We start from the raw sequence: 20,943 nt of genomic DNA, 5'->3' as shown, positions 1-20,943 counted from the left end.
GCATCCACTGTATCACCGTGTTCTGTAACACAACCACCCACAGCATCCACTGTATCACCGTGTTCTGTAACACAACCACCCACAGCATCCACTGTATCACCGTGTTCTGTAACACAACCACCCACAGCATCCACTGTATCACCGTGTTCTGTAACACAACCACCCACAGCATCCACTGTATCACCTTGTTCTGTAACACAACCACCCACAGCATCCACTCTAACACCTTGTTCTGTAACACAACAACCCACAGCATCCACTCTATCACCTTGTTCTGTAACACAACCACCCACAGCATCCACTCTAACACAACCACCCACAGCATCCACTCTAACACAACCACCCACAGCATCCACTCTAACACCTTGTTCTGTAACACAACCACCCACAGCATCCACTCTAACACAACCACCCACAGCATCCACTCTAACACAACCACCCACAGCATCCACTCTAACACAACCACCCACAGCATCCACTCTAACACAACCACCCACAGCATCCACTCTAACACAACCACCCACAGCATCCACTCTATCACCTTGTTCTGTAACACAACCACCCACAGCATCCACTCTAACACAACCACCCACAGCATCCACTGTATCACCTTGTTCTGTAACACAACCACCCACAGCATCCACTCTATCACCTTGTTCTGTAACACAACCACCCACAGCATCCACTCTAACACAACCACCCACAGCATCCACTCTAACACAACCACCCACAGCATCCACTCTAACACAACCACCCACAGCATCCACTCTAACACCTTGTTCTGTAACACAACCACCCACAGCATCCACTCTAACACCTTGTTCTGTAACACAACAACCCACAGCATCCACTCTAACACAACCACCCACAGCATCCACTCTAACACCTTGTTCTGTAACACAACCACCCACAGCATCCACTCTAACACAACCACCCACAGCATCCACTGTATCACCTTGTTCTGTAACACAACCACCCACAGCATCCACTGTATCACCTTGTTCTGTAACACAACCACCCACAGCATCCACTCTATCACCTTGTTCTGTAACACAACCACCCACAGCATCCACTCTAACACAACCACCCACAGCATCCACTGTATCACCTTGTTCTGTAACACAACCACCCACAGCATCCACTGTATCACCTTGTTCTGTAACACAACCACCCACAGCATCCACTCTATCACCTTGTTCTGTAACACAACCACCCACAGCATCCACTGTATCACCTTGTTCTGTAACACAACCACCCACAGCATCCACTGTATCACCTTGTTCTGTAACACAACCACCCACAGCATCCACTGTATCACCTTGTTCTGTAACACAACCACCCACAGCATCCACTCTAACACCTTGTTCTGTAACACAACCACCCACAGCATCCACTCTATCACCTTGTTCTGTAACACAACCACCCACAGCATCCACTCTAACACAACCACCCACAGCATCCACTCTAACACAACCACCCACAGCATCCACTCTAACACAACCACCCACAGCATCCACTCTAACACAACCACCCACAGCATCCACTCTAACACAACCACCCACAGCATCCACTCTATCACCTTGTTCTGTAACACAACCACCCACAGCATCCACTCTAACACAACCACCCACAGCATCCACTCTAACACAACCACCCACAGCATCCACTCTAACACAACCACCCACAGCATCCACTCTAACACCTTGTTCTGTAACACAACCACCCACAGCATCCACTCTAACACAACCACCCACAGCATCCACTCTAACACAACCACCCACAGCATCCACTCTAACACAACCACCCACAGCATCCACTCTAACACAACCACCCACAGCATCCACTCTAACACAACCACCCACAGCATCCACTCTAACACAACCACCCACAGCATCCACTCTAACACAACCACCCACAGCATCCACTCTAACACCTTGTTCTGTAACACAACCACCCACAGCATCCACTCTAACACAACCACCCACAGCATCCACTCTAACACAACCACCCACAGCATCCACTCTATCACCTTGTTCTGTAACACAACCACCCACAGCATCCACTCTATCACCTTGTTCTGTAACACAACCACCCACAGCATCCACTCTATCACCTTGTTCTGTAACACAACCACCCACAGCATCCACACTTTTGACATGTTCTAAAATATGTTTTCAACCAAATACATGTATGTCTACCTCTAAGGGGAACTGCGTGTCGAACTGTTGAGGAAACACCTTGCTTCTGACATCATCCCAGACCTAAACAAGGAATACATACAGTTATGATATGGTACATTCTGGTTGTAGGCCTACATTCCATTATAGTTCAAGAGTATACTACATCAAAGTAATTGACATACAGGGCCTTCAGAAAGTATTCACACCCTTTCACTTTTTCCATGTTTTGTTGCGTTACAAAGTGGGATTAAAATGGATTTAATTGTCATTTTTTTTGTCAACGATCTACACAAAATACTCTGTAATGTCAAAGAGGAAGAATTCAATTTTTTTTAATTTTTTTTTATGAATGGAAAATACATTTACATTTTAGTCATTTAGCAGACGCTCTTATCCAGAGCGACTTACAGTTAGTGAGTGCATACATTATTTTTCATACTGACATGAGACATGAGGGGTGGGATGTGTGTTCTGGGTGACGGGTCCACACAGTGTCAGAACAACATGCTGACTAGTGAGTTGGCTGGCTGTGGACATCTTTTTTTGTCCTGTTACTGTGCTACATTTGGACATGCTTAAATTACCCTCTTTTCCTAGCTGTGGTTAGTTAGTTAGTTAGTTAGTTAGTTAGTTAGTTAGTTAGTATATTACCGTAGCTGTATATCAGACGAGGCTAGCCACTCCTGAAACTCACAGCCAGAGCTAACGCCACCAGCAGCCTAGCCATGCCGCACAGCTAGCTAACCGTTTAAACTCACAGCCAGAGCTAAACGCCACCAGCAGCCTAGCCAATGCCGCGCAGCTAGCTAACCGTTTAAACTCACAGCCAGAGCTAAACGCCACCAGCAGCCTAGCCAATGCCGCGCAGCTAGCTAACCGTTTATTCATTAAATCAGACTCAGTCACTCTTCAAACGAGAAAGTTTAAAATTACAAAAACTGCCCTAACACCATTATCGTTATACTACCATATGAGAGTTAAAACATTCCTTGACGGCTGGTGAAGGAAGGATGAATGGTGGCTTTGAAAGGTGGTTCTGAGGAGGTTGGTTAACCCTTTTCAGCAGGGGAGGCCTGGTTGTCATAGTCCTCAGCTGGAGCAGCAGATTGCTAGTGGCATAGCTGGGTAGCACAGGGACTGGTAATCATAGATGCATTGTGGGTATGGGGGACGGGACGGGACGGGATGAGTATTATGGCGGCCAGAGGGTAGATCAGGGGATGGCAAATTGAACCGCTAGCTCTTCTTTAGCATCCACCTTGATCTGAGAGATTGCACTGTAAGCACAGGCAGCTATCTTGGACACCTGTTGTACATCCGAGTCTGGCACCAGATCACTAGCGAGCACTTAGTGCGGCTGGCTGGTGAGGGAAGGGAAGGGAGAGGGAGGGGCTTCTTCTGAGACAGACTGTTACTCAACAAAGGCCAGTTTTGTACTGTACTGCCGAGCTTTGGCCATGTACTCATGTTGCTCCATGCCTTGAGAGTCTGCAGCCGAGACGTCGATGATGTTCACGGCTGTCTTGGTAAGGATGGATGTGAGTAAGGCATGTTCGTCTGTGCGGGCTGAGGGTACGCTGGCGGAGCTCCATTCTGTGCCGTTGAGGGGCTTGCTGTCGGGGTTCGGGTGGGGGGATCAGCGGCTTACGCTCATCGGGGTCCCTGTTCTCCGTGGCATGTCTCTTGGTGTCCTCAGGAACAGTTATCTGTGACGCATGCAGTCTGGCTGCTGAGGGAGATGCAGACATCCAGAACAACTTCTGCAACAGTCCATATGGTGAGTGATATGTGTATGGCATTGGGTTACACTTTACACAGAGGCTTATAGAGGTCTATGACGTGTTTCCATGTGTTTACAGACATGTATTTCTGTGTTTCCTCTCTCAGCCTTTAAACTGCGTATCGGGAGTGTGTCTGTGGAGGGGGGTGACTGCATGTCCTCTCAAATAAAACACTAATATATCTTGATTAGATAAGGATTCAACCCCCTGAGTCAATACATGTTAGAATCACCTTTGGCAGCGATTACAGCTGTGAGTCTTTCTGGGTAAGTCTCTAAGAGCTTTGCACACCTGGATTGTACAATATTTGCACATTATTCTTTTAAAAATAATTCAAGCTCTGTCAACTTCTATGATGATCATTGCTAGAGAACCATTTTCAGGTCTTGCCATAGATTTTCAAGGCAATTTAAGTCAAAACTGTAACTAGGTCACTCAGGAACATTCAATGTCATATTGGTAAGCAACTCCAGTCTATATTTGGCCTTGTGTTGTAGGTTATTGTCCTGCTGAAAGGTGAACTCATCTCCCAGTGTCTGGTGGAAAGCAGACTGAACCAGGTTTTCCTCTAGGATTTTGCCTGTGCTTAGCTCTATTCCATGTATTTTTATCCTAAAAAATCCCCAGTCCTTGCCGATGACAAGCATACCCATAACATGATGCAGCCACCACCATGCTTGAAAATATGAAGAGTGGTACTCAGTTATGTCTTGTGTTGGATTTTCCCCAAACACAATGCTTTGTACTCAGGACAAAAAGTGAATTTATTTTTTGCAGTATTACTTTAGTGCCTTATTGCAAACAGGATGCATGTTTTGGAATATTTTAATTATGTACAGGCTTCCTTCTTTTCACTCAGTCAATTAGGTTAGTATTGTGGAGTAACTACAATGTTGTTGATCCAGAGTTTTCTCCTATCACAGCCATTCAACTCTGTATGATTTAAAATCACCACTGGCCTCATCGTGAAATCCCAGAGCGGTTTCCTTCCTCTCCGGCAACTGAGTTAGGAAGGGCGCCTGTATCTTTGTAGTGACTGAGTGTATTGATACACCATCCAAAGTGTAATTAATAACTTCACCATGCTCAAAGGGGTATTCAATGTCTGCTTTTTTTTTTTTTTTTTTTTTACCCATCTACCAATAGGTGCCCTTCTTTGCGAGGTATTGGAAAACCTCCCTGGTCTTTGTGTTTGAATCTATGCTTGAAATTCTCTGCTCGACTGAGGGGCCTTAACAGATAGTTGCATGTGTGGGGTACAGAGATGGGATAGTCATTTAAAAATCATGTTAAACACTATTATTGGACACAGTGTGAGTCTATGCAATTTATTATGTGGCTTGTTAAGCACATTTGTACTCCTGAACTTATTTAGGCTTGCCATAACAAAGGGGTTGAATACTTATTGACTCAAGACATTTCAGCCTTTCATTTTTAATGAATTTGTAAACATTTCTAAAAACATAATTCCACTTTGACATTATGGGGTATTGTGTGTAGATCAGTGACACAGAATCTAAATTTAACGTCATTTTAAATTCAGGCTGTAACCCATCAAAATGTGGAAAAAGGCCAAGGGGTGTGAATACTTTCTGAATGCACTGCAGACCCTATATGACTATGATATATACTATCTTAATGAATCTTTCCTTGATTCCTTCCATCAAAAGTCATTGTCGCAGTCACCTTTGATTTCTCCATTCCAGACAGGTTCCAGAGCAGTTCAAAGTAGATCAGACCCAACGCAAATATGTCCACTTTTCTGTCATAAGAGGTCTGGTTCCTCTGTTGACACAGATTGGACATTGCATAACACTCATTAGACATGTTTAACCTTTTACTGCAGTGTCTCTTGGTAGTCTAAAACAAATCTACTATGAAACAAAAGTATACACCTCACACACACGGTTATGGGCTTAAAAGAAAGAAGACACCTGTACCATGTCAGATATAGAGTTGAAATATATTAATTGTTTTGAGTTTGCATCCCAATATTACACTTTATATACATCACAGAAGACTGAAATAGAACAAAACTGGTAGACATAGAAACACCGGAATTACGGCAACAACAAAAAAATTATGTATTAATTATACAATTATGACAAATATTAATAACATTCCACCCATGAGGCCACTAGGGGGCGATTTGGTCATTTGACTGCAGGAAATGGCTACAGGGGGAAATCTGCATCTAAAACAATTTTTAAAAAGCGTCTGGTAAAAAGTGTTTTGGTAAAAAGCTGAGGGATACGCCTGGAGAAATGTAACCACTCTCAAATTCATAGACAGAGCTATGGGATGCAAGGACTGACCATCAAAATGATAGTTTCAAGCATGTTTTGAAGCTATACAGTGTTTGTTTACATTTACAATGTTTACAAACATTGGAGTAAAACAAGCTTATATTTGGGGTTCTGACGGGGTACAACAGTTGAACTAAGCTGACGAGGCATTTCTAAATTATATCCTTCAAGAATCATTGGTTATATATAATTAATTTCGAAGTCCAAAAATGTATGTAGCAACTGCGGATTGCTCCTTTAACAGGTGTGGTAATAACACCTGACTTAGAACCGGTATACCTGTATTCTAACTGTGTCATCACAGAGTTAGTTACCTGTTCAGGGGCCATGTAAGACTTGGAGTTAGTTACCTGTTCAGGGGCCATGTAAGACTTGGAGTTAGTTACCTGTTCAGGGGCCATGTAAGACTTGGAGTTAGTTACCTGTTCAGGGGCCATGTAAGACTTGGGAGTTAGTTACCTGTTCAGGGGCCATGTAAGACTTGGGAGTTAGTTACCTGTTCAGGGGCCATGTAAGACTTGGGAGTTAGTTACCTGTTCAGGGGCCATGTAAGACTTGGAGTTAGTTACCTGTTCAGGGGCCATGTAAGACTTGGGAGTTAGTTACCTGTTCAGGGGCCATGTAAGACTTAGTTCCTGTCTTTTTCGTTCTCTCCAGCATGTTTTCATCGTTGTCATTGTCTTCTGCCGTCACCAGACCAAAGTCCCCGATCTTTACCTCTCCCTTACCCTCTCCGTCACTAATACCAAACATGATGTTAGCGGGCTGAAAAAAAAAAAAAAAGAAGCTGTTCAAATATAAAACGTGGTCCAAAACCACTGTGATGGACGAGGTGGCCAAGATAAGTAGGTAAGTAACCCACCTTTAGGTCTCTGTGTAGGAGTTTCTTGGAGTGGATGTATTCTACTCCGTTCACTATCTGCTGGGTGATGTGTAGACTCTCCTCCCTGCGTTTGGGTTTCCGATGGGCGTTCCTGTCATCGATCCACACTTTTAAAGTCCTCTTGTCACATAGTTCCATCTGGATGTACAGGAACTCAGAGGACGAACTGCTGCCTGAACTAAAGCACCAGGAAGTAAAGAACAATATCATGCTTTTCAGTTTCAGTTGGTCAAATGGTCTGAAATGGGAACAGACCTTACTGAAATGGCAGCAACAACTTATACCAATAAAAGGGAAAATATGATTGTTCTTTTTACGCACTATGATATGGGGTCATTTATCTACCTTAGTTGAATACACTGACTAAGTCCCTCTGGATAAGAATGTTTGCTTAATGACTAATGTTACAGGCTTCGGTTTTTCCATTTATGTTTTGAGGTTGCACGTAGGGCGCACCGTAGGGCGCACCGATTGGCGTCACCTCGTTAGTCAGTATGTGTTACACCTGTGCTGGTTGCCATCTAGTTAGTGGAAAGGTGTTACACCTGTGCTGGCCCCGGTGATATTTAAGAGTGGCTGGCCCAGTGCTCCAGTTATCTTGAGAGATGTGGAGGGTCAACACCTTTAGTTGATGCTCCCTATTTGATTTCTAGACAAACAATCCTTTATCTGATTTGGTTTGGCTCCACCTTTTTGGTTTGCTTCCTGTCTTTAAGTTTGGGGTGGCTTTTCTTTTGGTTTGCATCTACTCAGGCAAATTTAGTGGGCGCTCATGGAGGGTGTCCTCTAGGTCCCAGCTCATGGTGGGTGTCCTCTAGGTCCCAGCTCATGGTGGGTGTCCTCTAGGTCCCAGCTCATGGTGGGTGTCCTTTAGGTGCCAGCTCATGGTGGGTGTCCTTTAGGTCCCAGCTCATGGTGGTTGTCCTCTAGGTCCCAGCTCATGGTGGGTGTCCTTTAGGTCCCAGCTCATGGTGGGTGTCCTCTAGGTCCCAGCTCATGGTGGGTGTCCTCTAGGTGCCAGCTCATGGTGGGTGTCCTTTAGGTCCCAGCTCATGGTGGGTGTCCTCTAGGTCCCAGCTCATGGTGGGTGTCCTTTAGGTCCCAGCTCATGGTGGGTGTCCTTTAGGTCCCAGCTCATGGTGGGTGTCCTCTAGGTCCCAGCTCATGGTGGGTGTCCTCTAGGTGCCAGCTCATGGTGGGTGTCCTTTAGGTCCCAGCTCATGGTGGGTGTCCTCTAGGTCCCAGCTCATGGTGGGTGTCCTTTAGGTCCCAGCTCATGGTGGGTGTCCTTTAGGTCCCAGCTCATGGTGGGTGTCCTTTAGGTCCCAGCTCATGGTGGGTGTCCTTTAGGTCCCAGCTCATGGTGGGTGTCCTTTAGGTGCCAGCTCATGGTGGGTGTCCTTTAGGTCCCAGCTCATGGTGGGTGTCCTTTAGGTCCCAGCTCATGGTGGGTGTCCTTTAGGTGCCAGTTGTTGCTAGTAAACCTTCAGTGGACACCCCCCATGAGTGCCTTTCAGAACCCCTCCTAAAACCCCCTGTTTAGTTTTGGTTGTTAGTTCCCCCTTCTGTTTGAGCGACATTTTTGGTTTTCTCACTGGGGAACGCAACACTAACATGTAAACGTAAAATGTTCTTATAGTAAAATGTCATTATTCCGTAACATCACATAGTGCCATACGACAGGGACTGTAGTAATAATGTTACTGTGAAGTGCTGTAGCTCTCAGAAGCGGCGTCACATCGGTACTCGGTGTCCTCTACCCAGGCGGTGTAGTAACGCACTATGTTGGGGTGCTGAAGTTCTGCCAAGGCACCGACCTCCCGCTTGGCTTTCCTGAGGAAAGAGTCACAGTGAAATCCCTCAAAGTGTTGAATATTATGCAGTGGCTGCATTGAGTGAAAGATCTTACTTCATTGCTGAAGTAACAACAGAACATAATTGACTTACTCTGTACTCCGTACTATCTTCACAGCAAAATACTTATTCTCCAGTTTCCGTCGAGCCTTGTAAACGTGGCCAAAGCCTCCTTTGCCAATCTTCTCTATCGAATCAAACTCTGATGAAAACCTGAGAAAATAAACCATATTTAAATAATCAATCCATCAACATTATCAAACTGTATTGTCATCAGTATCATAGATGATTCCCTCAGCAATAGATTTCAATATGTCTGCTAAATAATGTAAATGTAAATGTACATTAAAATGTGGGCTAGATAAAATGAGGATAGTTGTCATGCTGAAAGTAACCCCATAATGTACCTAGATATAACTGGTTGGTTGGATGTCCTTCCAATGTTGCCTTTTAAATTGGGGCCTTCCTTAGAAAAACAATGACAAACACTCAATCAACATTTAATACTGCAGTCCATATATCCTCAACAGCAGGGGTGGGCAACTTTGATGGGGGTGGGGGCCACAAAAAAATCTGAAGTCATCATGAGGGCCCGCAGCTGCCCGCAGGTCTGCGTACCCCCATCCATAACGTTTCCATTAGTCGGTAATAGACGGATTTTGGCCGCAAAAACAATAGAAAAGCCGATCAATTAAATTGGCACCGGCCAATTGTCCGGGAGAAGAAAAACATCCCACTGCAAAATAATAATTTTTAGCGTCATATTCATTGATGGAAATAACAGTTGATGTAAATACATTTGACCAGTCATGCTTATCAGTCTATGGCTTTAATTTAGTGAAATTAAATTGGAGTGTGTATATTAGTTATGTACAGTGCATTCGGAAAGTATTCAGACCTCTTCCCTTTTTCCACATTTTGTTACATTACAGCCTTATTCTGAAATGGATGAATCTACACACAATACCCCATAATGACAAAACAAAAACCATTTTAGAAATGTTTGTTAATTTATTAACAATAAAAAACAAATACCTTATTTACATAAGTATTTAGACCCTTTGCTATGAGACTCTAAATTGAGCTCAGGTGCATCCTGTGTCCATTGATCATCCTTGAGATGTTTCTACAACTTGATTGGAGTCCACTTGTGGTAAATTCAATTGATTGGACATGATTTGGAAAGGCTGTCTATATAAGGTCCCACAGTTGACAGTGCATGTCAGAGTAAAAACCAAGCCATGAGGTCGAAGGAATTGTCCGTAGAGCTCCGAAACAGGATTGTGTTGAGGCACAGATCTGGGGCAGGGTACCAAAAAATGTATGCAGCATTGAAGGTCCCCAAGAACACAGTGGCCTCCATCATTCTTAAATGGAAGAAGTTTGGAACCACCAAGACTCTTCCTAGAGCTGGGCGCCCGGCCAAACTGAGCAATCAGGGGAGAAGGGCGTTGGGTCAGGGAGGTGAACAAGAACCCGATGGTCACTCTGACAGAGCTCCAGAGTTCCTCTGTGGAGATGGGAGAATTTTCCAGAAGGACAACCATCTCTGCAGCACTCCACCAATCAGGCCTTTATGGTAGAGTGGCCAGACGGAAGCCACTCCTCAGTAAAAGGCACATGACAGCCCACTTGGAGTTTGCCAAAAGGCACCTAAAGACTCTCAGACCATGAGAAACAAGATTCTCTGGTCTGATGAAACCAAGATTGAACTGAATGCCAAGCGTTACGTCTGAAAGAAACCTGGCACCATCCCTACAGTGAAGCATGGTGGTGGCAGCATCATGCTGTGGGGATGTTTTTCAGTGGCAGGGACTGGGAGACTAGTCGGGATCGAGGGAAAGATGAACGGAGCAAAGTACAGAGAGATCCTTGATGAAAACCTGCTCCAGAGTGCTCAGGACCTCAGACTGGGGTGAAGGTTCACCTTCCAACAGGACAACGACCCTAAGCACACAGCCAAGACAACGCAGGAGTGGCTTTGGGACAAGTCTCTGAATGTCCTTGAGTGGCCCAGCCAGAGTCCGGACTTGAACCCGATCGAACATCTCTGGAGAGACCCTTCCAACCTGACAGAGCTTGAGAGGATCTGCAAAGAAGAATGGGAGAAACTCCCCAAATACAGGTGTGATAAGCTTGTAGCGTCATACCCAAGAAGAATTGAGTCTGTAATCGCTGCCAAAGGTGCTTCAACAAAGTACTGAGTAAAGGGTCTGAATACTTATGTAAATGTGAACCTGAATGATTTACTACACGTTTTACCTCGCTTCAAAGTAACCCAGGGAAAACCCGACCATATCCATGGAGGCAATTATTTTATACAGACTTCCGTGCTGCCGTTGGAACCAGTAGCCTCTAGTTTCTCTCATGTTCTATTGGTTTTCAACTGTCTCTCATTGTCTGAATCCACATTCGCGTGAAAGGGGAAGCTTTCCCTAAGTGAATTGAATAAAATGTATATAGCCTAATTAGCCTACTCCGGTCTGAACAGAATAGGCTCCTAAAGCCACAGAGGATCATTAGCTTCCATTAGCCATAAACATTTTAAAGTTGTGGATTGTTTTAAAATCGCATTGCCTACAGTCGAAAAGAAAGGCAGAGTGCGAAAATTTGGGCAGATTATTGTTGAGTTGTGACTGTGTGAAAAGAAGAGGCCAAACCAGGCCATATCACAATATAAAATAAAATAAAATCACAGGAAAACGTAGTTTGGAAATGTCTATTTCTGTAAAGAGAAGACAATGTAAAGACTGTATTTTTCAAAATTCTCAACATAATTTCCTACAACAGTAACAACCTATCTTATTGGCACCAGCGGAGAGCATCGGCTTCAACTCTATATGCGCTCAGCCATGAACTGAACAGATTTTTTTGCGAACGGTGATTGAGTATTATTAATAAATTGATATTATTATGACTATCCAGAGCCACATTTTCATAATGACAACCCTAATCTATTTTAGAGTTCTACACATTTTGACGTGGGGCGGAGAGAAGACTTTGCAATTTTATAACTAATTTTTGCCGTTTTTAATATGATATCTGAGTGAGACTGACTAACAAAATCAATGGGGGCCCCACGGCCGGCAATTAGACCATGATAACAAGTTTTGATAGCTGGCCGCTAAACTAACTTAGCGATCAGAAAAATGTTAGCTGACATGGGCTGATTGACTGACTGTCAGTGACTGACAGAACACGAGTAAAACCGCTGATGCACAGCCACATTTAGAAATTGCACCTTGTGTAGTCTACTTTTCTAACTCGCAACAGTAAATTGAGACCCCGACTGAGTTCCCTCAAAAATGCAATAATAATACTTTTTTTGATCCGAGGGTCTTCAAAAAGGCATCAGTTGCCCTGCTATACAACATGTTTATAGATGAGTCTACAACAAACTGCCAGAAGATCACATTTCTAGTTGTGTTTCAGTTACCATAACAGTAATCAGATACAGTCAGTTGCAGCCAAATATATTGGCACCCATGCACTTTTCTTAAATATTTCCCTATTGAAATGACAGTTTGGTCTCTACATATTGTTATTGGATTTTCTACATTCCAGAAAATGCTTTGCTGCCTCTGTTACTGGGGGGTCTTGAACGTGTGCAAGGCATCATTAACTCAGCAGATGATCAGGGTGTTTTGGAGTCCAATGTTCAACCCAGTGTCCAAAAACTGGGTCTCCATTGAAGTGGGTCTTCCAGCAGGACAACTACCCCAAAACAACACATCAAAAAGCACAGAAGAATGGTTTCAAGAAGAGATGCTCAACTGTTCTGGAGTGGCCTGCGAAGTATCCAGATTTGACTCACCTCCAGAACCTATGGCGAGATCTGACAACGGCAGTTGGTGGAGGACACCCCTCAAAGAATTAGAGCAGTTTGCCGCTGCAGAGTGGGCCAAACTGCCAGGAGGAAGGTGCAGCAAGCTCATTGATGTCTACAAGAAGTTTGTCTGCAGTTATCTTGGCCAAAGGCTGTGCAACCAAGTACTAACTCAGAGGTGCCAGTAATATTGTCCATGACATTTGTCTTATTTTTTTTATTTTTTATTTTTTTCTATTTCAACTTATTTTAGAAGAATTTGGAATGATTGAAGAAAAGTGCAAGGCTGCCAATATATTTATATTATATATTTCACCACAGCTGTAACTGTATAATCAAGATAATTACTTTCATCTTGGACCACAAAGGAAATAAGTCAGTGGCTTTGCGCAATCTCTGTCAAATAAATTAAATCTAATCAACCGATCAATCAATTAATCAACCAACCAATCAATCAATCAATCAAGCCAGATACTTCTCCCAGAAGGGTTTATTTAGTATCTTGGAGGCTAATACCTGTGTGGTCTTGACCGGTGACATCTGGAAGTTAGCTGCTAGTCTAAAGAGGAGGTCAGAGGTCAGATAGTCCAGGTAAAATAAAAACAACTTCATCAACATCTTGAAAGAAGAAGAAGTCTTGAATTGGGGCTTACCTTATTTTAGGCTTCACATTTACAGGGCTTTCCTCAGGGCTTTCCTCCTGCTTATAGAACAGAACAGATATTGATTTGGTGTCACGACAATAACCAATGTCTTACACCATGCTTAAAGAAACGATAGGAGTTTATATTCACAGTACCACTGCTCACATCCTGTGAATCCTATTGGCTGAAGCTATAGCAACTGTTACGGATCCAGGTATCCTGTGTCTTTTTGTGTTTTTCCTCTCCTTCTGCCCTAATCACAGGTGTCCTGTATGTTCCTGATTGGTGGTCGTTGGGGTGTCTGCTGATTGCTGAGGTGGACCAATCAGTGAACATTCCTCTGCATTGCACCACCTGTTTCTGGTTTTTCAATCACACATACCATTGTTTAAAAGCCGGTCAGTTGTGTTTGTTGTTAGAGACTATTTCCGTATGTGAGTATGGATACTGTGGTGTCCTGTGTTTTGTGTACTCACTCATTTGCTGGTTACTCTGTTTGGTAACTTTGTTGTGTGTTTCTGGGAAAAGGGGGATTTAAGCAAGTTGCCCTTGGGCGTACATTACCCGTAGGAAGAAAACGGTCTAAAAACACTAGTTAGACCTGAGCTGACCACCCACTGTAATATTTGTATGATTAGCAGTAGCTTAGCGGTTCTTGAGGCAGGCAAGATCAGTTTAGGGGTGTTTTACACTATTGTTTCATTTCTTGGGTCCTGCTCAGCCCTTTTTCCCAAACCTTTACCGTGTGTTCAAAAATAAACATTTTATGTTCGACGGTAGTTTATGGTTGTCGTGTAGTTTTTGTTCTCACTGTTCCATGTCACGCTTCTAATTTGCATGAATTATGTTACGGGTCTCTTGTCCATCCACCCTAGACGTTTAAAGCCACGGGGCTCGTAACAGCAACAATAAAAGGATATGTACCTGGGGGGAGTCTGTGAATATGATGAAGCTACTGGTACTTTCTGCTATACTCCGGGATAATGGTGTTGCATCCTGGGATTCCCTGAAAGAATAGAACAGAAAATATACTTTATTGTCCATTTTCAAAGGAAATTGATTGATTTTCTGTCACAATAGACATTAAAAAACACATACAGTCTCATGTTTTTCACACTGATATTTAATTCCATATGTTTTATTTTCAGTTGAGCTGCCCCAGACAGTATTGCTCCATGCCTTACCATGTACTGGAGGGGGTTATTTAGGACAGTCCTCCATCTTACCATGTACTGGAGGGGGTTAGAGAGGACAGTCCTCCATCTTACCATGTACTGGAGGGGGTTAGAGAGGACAGTCCTCCATCTTACCATGTACTGGAGGGGGTTAGAGAGGACAGTCCTCCATCTTACCATGTACTGGAGGGGGTTAGAGAGGACAGTCCTCCATCTTACCATGTACTGGAGGGGGTTAGAGAGGACAGTCCTCCATCTTACCATGTACTGGAGGGGGTTAGAGAGTACAGTCCTCCATCTTACCATGTACTGGAGGGGGTTAGAGAGGATAGTCCTCCATCTTACCATGTACTGGAGGGGGTTAGAGAGGACAGTCCTCCATCTTACCATGTACTGGAGGGGGTTATTTAGGATAGTCCTCCATCTTACCATGTACTGGAGGGGGTTAGAGAGGACAGTCCTCCATCTTACCATGTACTGGAGGGGGTTATTTAGGATAGTCCTCCATCTTACCATGTACTGGAGGGGGTTATTTAGGATAGTCCTCCATCTTACCAGGTACTGGAGGGGGTTAGAGAGGACAGTCCTCCATCTTACCATGTACTGGAGGGGGTTAGAGAGTACAGTCCTCCATCTTACCATGTACTGGAGGGGGTTAGAGAGGACAGTCCTCCATCTTACCATGTACTGGAGGGGGTTAGAGAGGACAGTCCTCCATCTTACCATGTACTGGAGGGGGTTATTTAGGATAGTCCTCCATCTTACCATGTACTGGAGGGGGTTATTTAGGATAGTCCTCCATCTTACCATGTACTGGAGGGGGTTAGAGAGGACAGTCCTCCATCTTACCATGTACTGGAGGGGGTTAGAGAGGACAGTCCTCCATCTTACCATGTACTGGAGGGGGTTATTTAGGATAGTCCTCCATCTTACCATGTACTGGAGGGGGTTAGAGAGGACAGTCCTCCATCTTACCATGTACTGGAGGGGGTTAGAGAGTACAGTCCTCCATCTTACCATGTACTGGAGGGGGTTATTTAGGATAGTCCTCCATCTTACCATGTACTGGAGGGGGTTAGAGAGGACAGTCCTCCATCTTACCATGTACTGGAGGGGGTTATTTAGGATAGTCCTCCATCTTACCAAGTACTGGAGGGGGTTAGAGAGGACAGTCCTCCATCTTACCATGTACTGGAGGGGGTTAGAGAGTACAGTCCTCCATCTTACCATGTACTGGAGGGGGTTATTTAGGATAGTCCTCCATCTTACCATGTACTGGAGGGGGTTAGAGAGGACAGTCCTCCATCTTACCATGTACTGGAGGGGGTTAGAGAGGACAGTCCTCCATCTTACCATGTACTGGAGGGGGTTATTTAGGACAGTCCTCCATCTTACCATGTACTGGAGGGGGTTATTTAGGATAGTCCTCCATCTTACCATGTACTGGAGGGGGTTATTTAGGATAGTCCTCCATCTTACCATGTACTGGAGGGGGTTAGAGAGGACAGTCCTCCATCTTACCATGTACTGGAGGGGGTTATTTAGGATAGTCCTCCATCTTACCATGTACTGGAGGGGGTTAGAGAGGACAGTCATCCATCTTACCATGTACTGGAGGGGGTTAGAGAGTACAGTCCTCCATCTTACCATGTACTGGAGGGGGTTATTTAGGATAGTCCTCCATCTTACCATGTACTGGAGGGGGTTAGAGAGGACAGTCATCCATCTTACCATGTACTGGAGGGGGTTAGAGAGGACAGTCCTCCATCTTACCATGTACTGGAGGGGGTTAGAGAGGACAGTCCTCCATCTTACCATGTACTGGAGGGGGTTAGATAGTACAGTCCTCCATCTTACCATGTACTGGAGGGGGTTAGAGAGTACAGTCCTCCATCTTACCATGTACTGGAGGGGGTTAGAGAGGACAGTCCTCCATCTTACCATGTACTGGAGGGGGTTAGAGAGGACAGTCCTCCATCTTACCATGTACTGGAGGGGGTTAGAGAGGACAGTCCTCCATCTTACCATGTACTGGAGGGGGTTAGAGAGGACAGTCCATCTTCTGAAACTGTTGATCTGCAGGACACCTATAAACCACAACGTAGAGACAACAAAGTATTCATCAACAGAGACAGACAGACAGACACTTGTCTATTTTACATTGAAGAGAAAAAGACACATTTGAAACTAGGAGAGGCTATTTTCAGGAAAGGCGGTTAGAGTGATAGGATAACCTTTAATGTCCCGGCCCGAGGGGAAAAATGTCTTAGGCCGGGATTCAATCCGTTCACACTTTTTCAGCTATGCACCTTTTAAAAAAGGCAATGTTTCACATTCAAGGTAACGCTGCATCTGTCGGCTTCATCGGGCTTAAGTGCGCTGTAACACATAATGCTGCTGGTAATAACCACAGTGCTGATGATGCCAAATGTCTACCTGGCTGTTCCAATCAGACTGTTCTTGCAGAGCAGACCATGCTAACTGAGCCGCTTGTTGTTTGGCCTCCTTGGCTGTCTTACCCGTACCATCTGGGTATTCGTTCTTGTCGATCAATACTTTATAAACAAATCTGTGTGGGGACAAAATAGGTCATATTTTTTTTTCAGTGACATTCAATGACAGTTTGGATATGATCTTCTCGTAGTGTCAGTAGACTCACAGAGGGTCGTGTGATGGTCCGCTCTTCCCCTCTAGTTTAAAGTCAAGAAACAGTTTGGTTTTCTGACAGTAGTGGTTGAGTATGCCTATGAAGTTGGTCTCCTCTTTTGTAATGACGCTACGTTGTTCTGATACATTCTGTTCTGGGCTCATGTTCATGCGTTCAACCTTCTCACTGGAAGACATAAGAAATCAAAAAGACAATGTTTATGCTAGACTGCTAATTATGTGACAGAGATGCCTCAATAACTGGAGACTTTGAAGAAAAATAAAAACAAATGGTTTTGGCTTACCAGAGGGCTACAACCTTTCCATTCAATTCCTCCTTGTGTTTTTCAATAGTGCCATTGCAGTTTTCGTCTACAGTCTTGGAAATAACACATTCTTTACTTCACCACTATGATAAAATACCAACTGTATTTAGATGGCATATCCTACCATGCAGGCAACGAGATGTAGTGTGGTCTACGGTGTGGCCTTAGTAACACTTACCCCAGTGGTCTGACTACTGCCACATATCTCCTGATAGACCAGCATTGCTGCTTCCTCCTTAGCTTCCTTCTTAGTGTTCCCAAAGCCCTCTGGGTATTCTTTCTCATCTACCACATACCTACAGCATCTGACATACAAAACACACACACACCCACTTTAGTTTTGGATTTGACCCTTTGCCACGGCATGTAAGTGAGTAACTTTAGAGTACTGTATTAAGTCTTACTGTGAGGTGTTGTTGGGTCCATCCCGTGTTTCTTCCAAAGCCTTCAGAGACAGCTTCTTCTTCTGGCTGTGTTCATTGAGCCACGACACATAGTTGGGCTGAGTGATAACTGCTTGGTCACGAGGGGCTGGAGCCAGTGATGGAAGACATGGAACAGTCTGTTGAAAAACATCACGCAGGCCATCAAGTCTCAAACTGTATGTTTTTGGTGCTCCAAAACTATATACACTACCGTTCAAAAGTTTGGGGTCACTTAGAAATGTCCTTGTTTTCAAAAGAAAAGCAATTTTTTTTCTCCATTAAAATAACATAAAATTGATCAGAAATACAGTGTTCATGTTGTAAATGGCTATTGTAGCTGGAAACTACTGATTTTGTATGGAATATCTACAGTTGAAGTCGGAAGTTTACATACACTTAGGATGGAGTCATTAAAACTCGTTTTTCAACCACTACACAAATGTCTTGTTAACAAACTATAGTTTTGGCAAGTCGGTTAGGACATCTACTTTATGCATGACACAAGTAATTTTTCCAACAATTGTTTACAGACAGATTATTTCACTTATAATTCACTGTATCACAATTCCAGTGGGTCAGAAGTTTACATAGACTAAGTTGACTGTGCCTTTAAACAGCTTGGAAAATTCCAGAAAATGATGTCATGGCTTTAGAAGCTTCTGATAGGCTAATTGACATCATTTGAGTCAATTGGAGGTGTACCTGTGGATGTATTTCAAGGCCTACCTTCAAACACAGTGCCTCTTTGCTTGACATCATGTCTTTAAACAATTGTGGTCCTCTGTAGCTCAGCTGGTAGAGCATGGCGCTTGTAACGCCAAGGTAGAGGGTTTGATCCCCGGGACCACCCATACACAAAAATGTATGCACGCATGACTGTAAGTCGCTTTGGATAAAAGCGTCTGCTAAATGGCATATTATTATTATTATGGGAAAATGAAAAGAAATCAGCCAAGACCTCAGAAAACAACTTGTAGACCTCCACAAGTCTGGTTCATCATTGGGAGCAATTTCCAAACGCCTGAAGGTACCACGTTCATCTGTACAAACAATAGTACGCAAGTATAAACACCATGGGACCACGCAGCCGTCATACCACTCAGGAAGGAGACGCGTTCTGTCTCCTAGAGATGAACATAATTTGGTGCGAAAAGTGCAAATCAATCCCAGAACAACAGCAAAGGACCTTGTGAAGATGCTGGAGGAAACAGGTACAAAAGTATCTATATCCACAGTAAAACGAGTCCTATATCGACAGAACCTGAAAGGCCGCTCAGCAAGGAAGAAGCCACTGCTCCAAAAACGCCATAAAAAAGCCAGACTACGGTTTGCAACTGCACATGGGGACAAAGATCGTACTTTTTGGAGAAATGTCCTCTCGTCTGGTGAAACAAAAATAGAACTGTTTGGCCATAATGACCATTGTTATGTTTGGAGGAAAAAGGGGGTTGCTTGCAAGCCGAAGAACACCATCCCAACCGTGAAGCACAGGGGTGGCAGCATCATGCTGTGGGGGTGCTTTGCTGCAGGAGGGACTGGTGCACTTCACAAAATAGATGGCATCATGAGGAAGGAAAATTATGTGGATAAATTGAAGCAACATCTCAAGACATCAGTCAGGAAGTTAAAGCTTGGTCACAAATGGACCTTCCAAATGGACAATGACCCCAAGCATACTTCCAAAGTTGTGGCAAAATGGCTTAAGGACAACAAAGTCAAGGTATTGGAGTGGCCATCACAAAGCCCTGACCTCAATCCTATAGAACATTTGTGGGCAGAACTGAAAAAGTGTGTGCGAGCAAGGAGGCCTACAAACCTGACTCAGTTACACCAGCTCTGTCAGGAGGAATGGGCCAAAATTCACCCAACTTACAGTGGGAAGCTTGTGGAAGGCTACCCGAAACGTTTGACCCAAGTTAAACAATTTAAAGGCAATGCCACCAAATACTAATTGAGTGTATGTAAACTTCTGACCCACCGGGAATGTGATGAAAGAAATAAAAGCTGAAATAAATCATTCTCTCTACTATTATTCTGACATTTCACATTCTTAAAATAAAGTGGTGATCCTAACTGACCTAAGACAGGGAATTTTTACTAGGATTAAATGTCAGGAATTGTGAAAAACTGAGTTTAAATGTATTTGGCTAAGGTGTATGTAAACTTCCGACTTCAACTGTACATAGGCGTACAGAGGCCCATTATCAGCAACCATCAGTCCAGTGTTCCAATGGCACATTGTGTTTGCTAATCCAAGTTTATAATTTTAAAAGGCTAATTGATCTTTAGAAAACCCTTTTGCAATTATGTTAGCACAGCTGAAAACTGTTGTGCTGATTTAAAGAAGCAATAAAACTGGCCTTGTTGAGACTAGTTGAGTATCTGGAGCATCAGCAATTGTGGGTTCGATTACAGGCTCAAAATGTCCAGAAACAAATAACTTTCTTTCTACAATAGCCATTTACAACATTAACAATATCTACACTGTATTTCTGATCAATTTGATGTTATTTTAATGGACAAAAAAATGTGCTTTTCTTTTGAAAACAAGGACATTTCTAAGTGACCCCAAACTTTTGAACGGTGGTGTATATTCTGTAACAAAACATTCCAAATGATAGTATGGTCTTTGTCAATCGGAAATGTCACCAGGGGCTGTATGTCAGAGTAGGAGGGCTGAACTAGGTTCAGTTCAGCCTTTTAAATCACAATGAAAAAATATTATACGGACAGGGGGGGACCTGATCCCAGATCACCACTCTGAGATGCTTGATACCTACGGGCCCCTGGTCAACACCTGTTACCATCAGTAGAATAACGGCTGTTCTTACGGGCCCCTGGTCAACACCTGTTACCATCAGTAGAATAAAGGGTGTTCTTACGGGCCCCTGGTCAAC

General features: G+C 43.8%; 1 protein-coding gene across 2 annotated transcripts in view; it reads right to left on the bottom strand.

Annotated features, from left to right (window-relative positions):
• LOC311125342 (interferon-induced, double-stranded RNA-activated protein kinase-like) overlaps positions 1-20,943 on the bottom strand; it is a 35,941-nt gene that overhangs the window by 1,372 nt on the left and 13,626 nt on the right. The window contains exons 4-19 of one of the 2 annotated variants that reach the window (XM_084199394.1): positions 18,026-18,183; positions 17,800-17,926; positions 17,601-17,674; positions 17,309-17,482; positions 17,086-17,218; positions 16,675-16,736; positions 14,399-14,480; positions 13,484-13,530; positions 13,347-13,389; positions 9,412-9,470; positions 9,098-9,217; positions 8,855-8,983; positions 7,130-7,328; positions 6,874-7,032; positions 5,648-5,746; positions 2,199-2,261 (exon numbers count right to left, since the gene is read on the bottom strand). In XM_084199394.1, coding sequence (XP_084055520.1) covers positions 2,199-2,261; positions 5,648-5,746; positions 6,874-7,032; positions 7,130-7,328; positions 8,855-8,983; positions 9,098-9,217; positions 9,412-9,470; positions 13,347-13,389; positions 13,484-13,530; positions 14,399-14,480; positions 16,675-16,736; positions 17,086-17,218; positions 17,309-17,482; positions 17,601-17,674; positions 17,800-17,926; positions 18,026-18,183 — 1,728 coding nt within the window. Of the gene's footprint in view, positions 1-2,198; positions 2,262-5,647; positions 5,747-6,873; positions 7,033-7,129; positions 7,329-8,854; positions 8,984-9,097; positions 9,218-9,411; positions 9,471-13,346; positions 13,390-13,483; positions 13,534-14,398; positions 14,481-16,674; positions 16,737-17,085; positions 17,219-17,308; positions 17,483-17,600; positions 17,675-17,799; positions 17,927-18,025; positions 18,184-20,943 lie in introns of both variants that reach the window. The other variant, XM_084199393.1, reaches the window with a different exon arrangement.

The sequence above is a fragment of the Coregonus lavaretus genome (assembly GCF_964263955.1).
Source record: "Coregonus lavaretus genome assembly, contig: HAP1_SCAFFOLD_242, whole genome shotgun sequence".
NCBI classification, from domain to species: domain Eukaryota; kingdom Metazoa; phylum Chordata; class Actinopteri; order Salmoniformes; family Salmonidae; genus Coregonus; species Coregonus lavaretus.
Note: the sequence above shows the minus strand (reverse complement) of the source record. Positions and strands in the feature narration are given on the sequence as shown.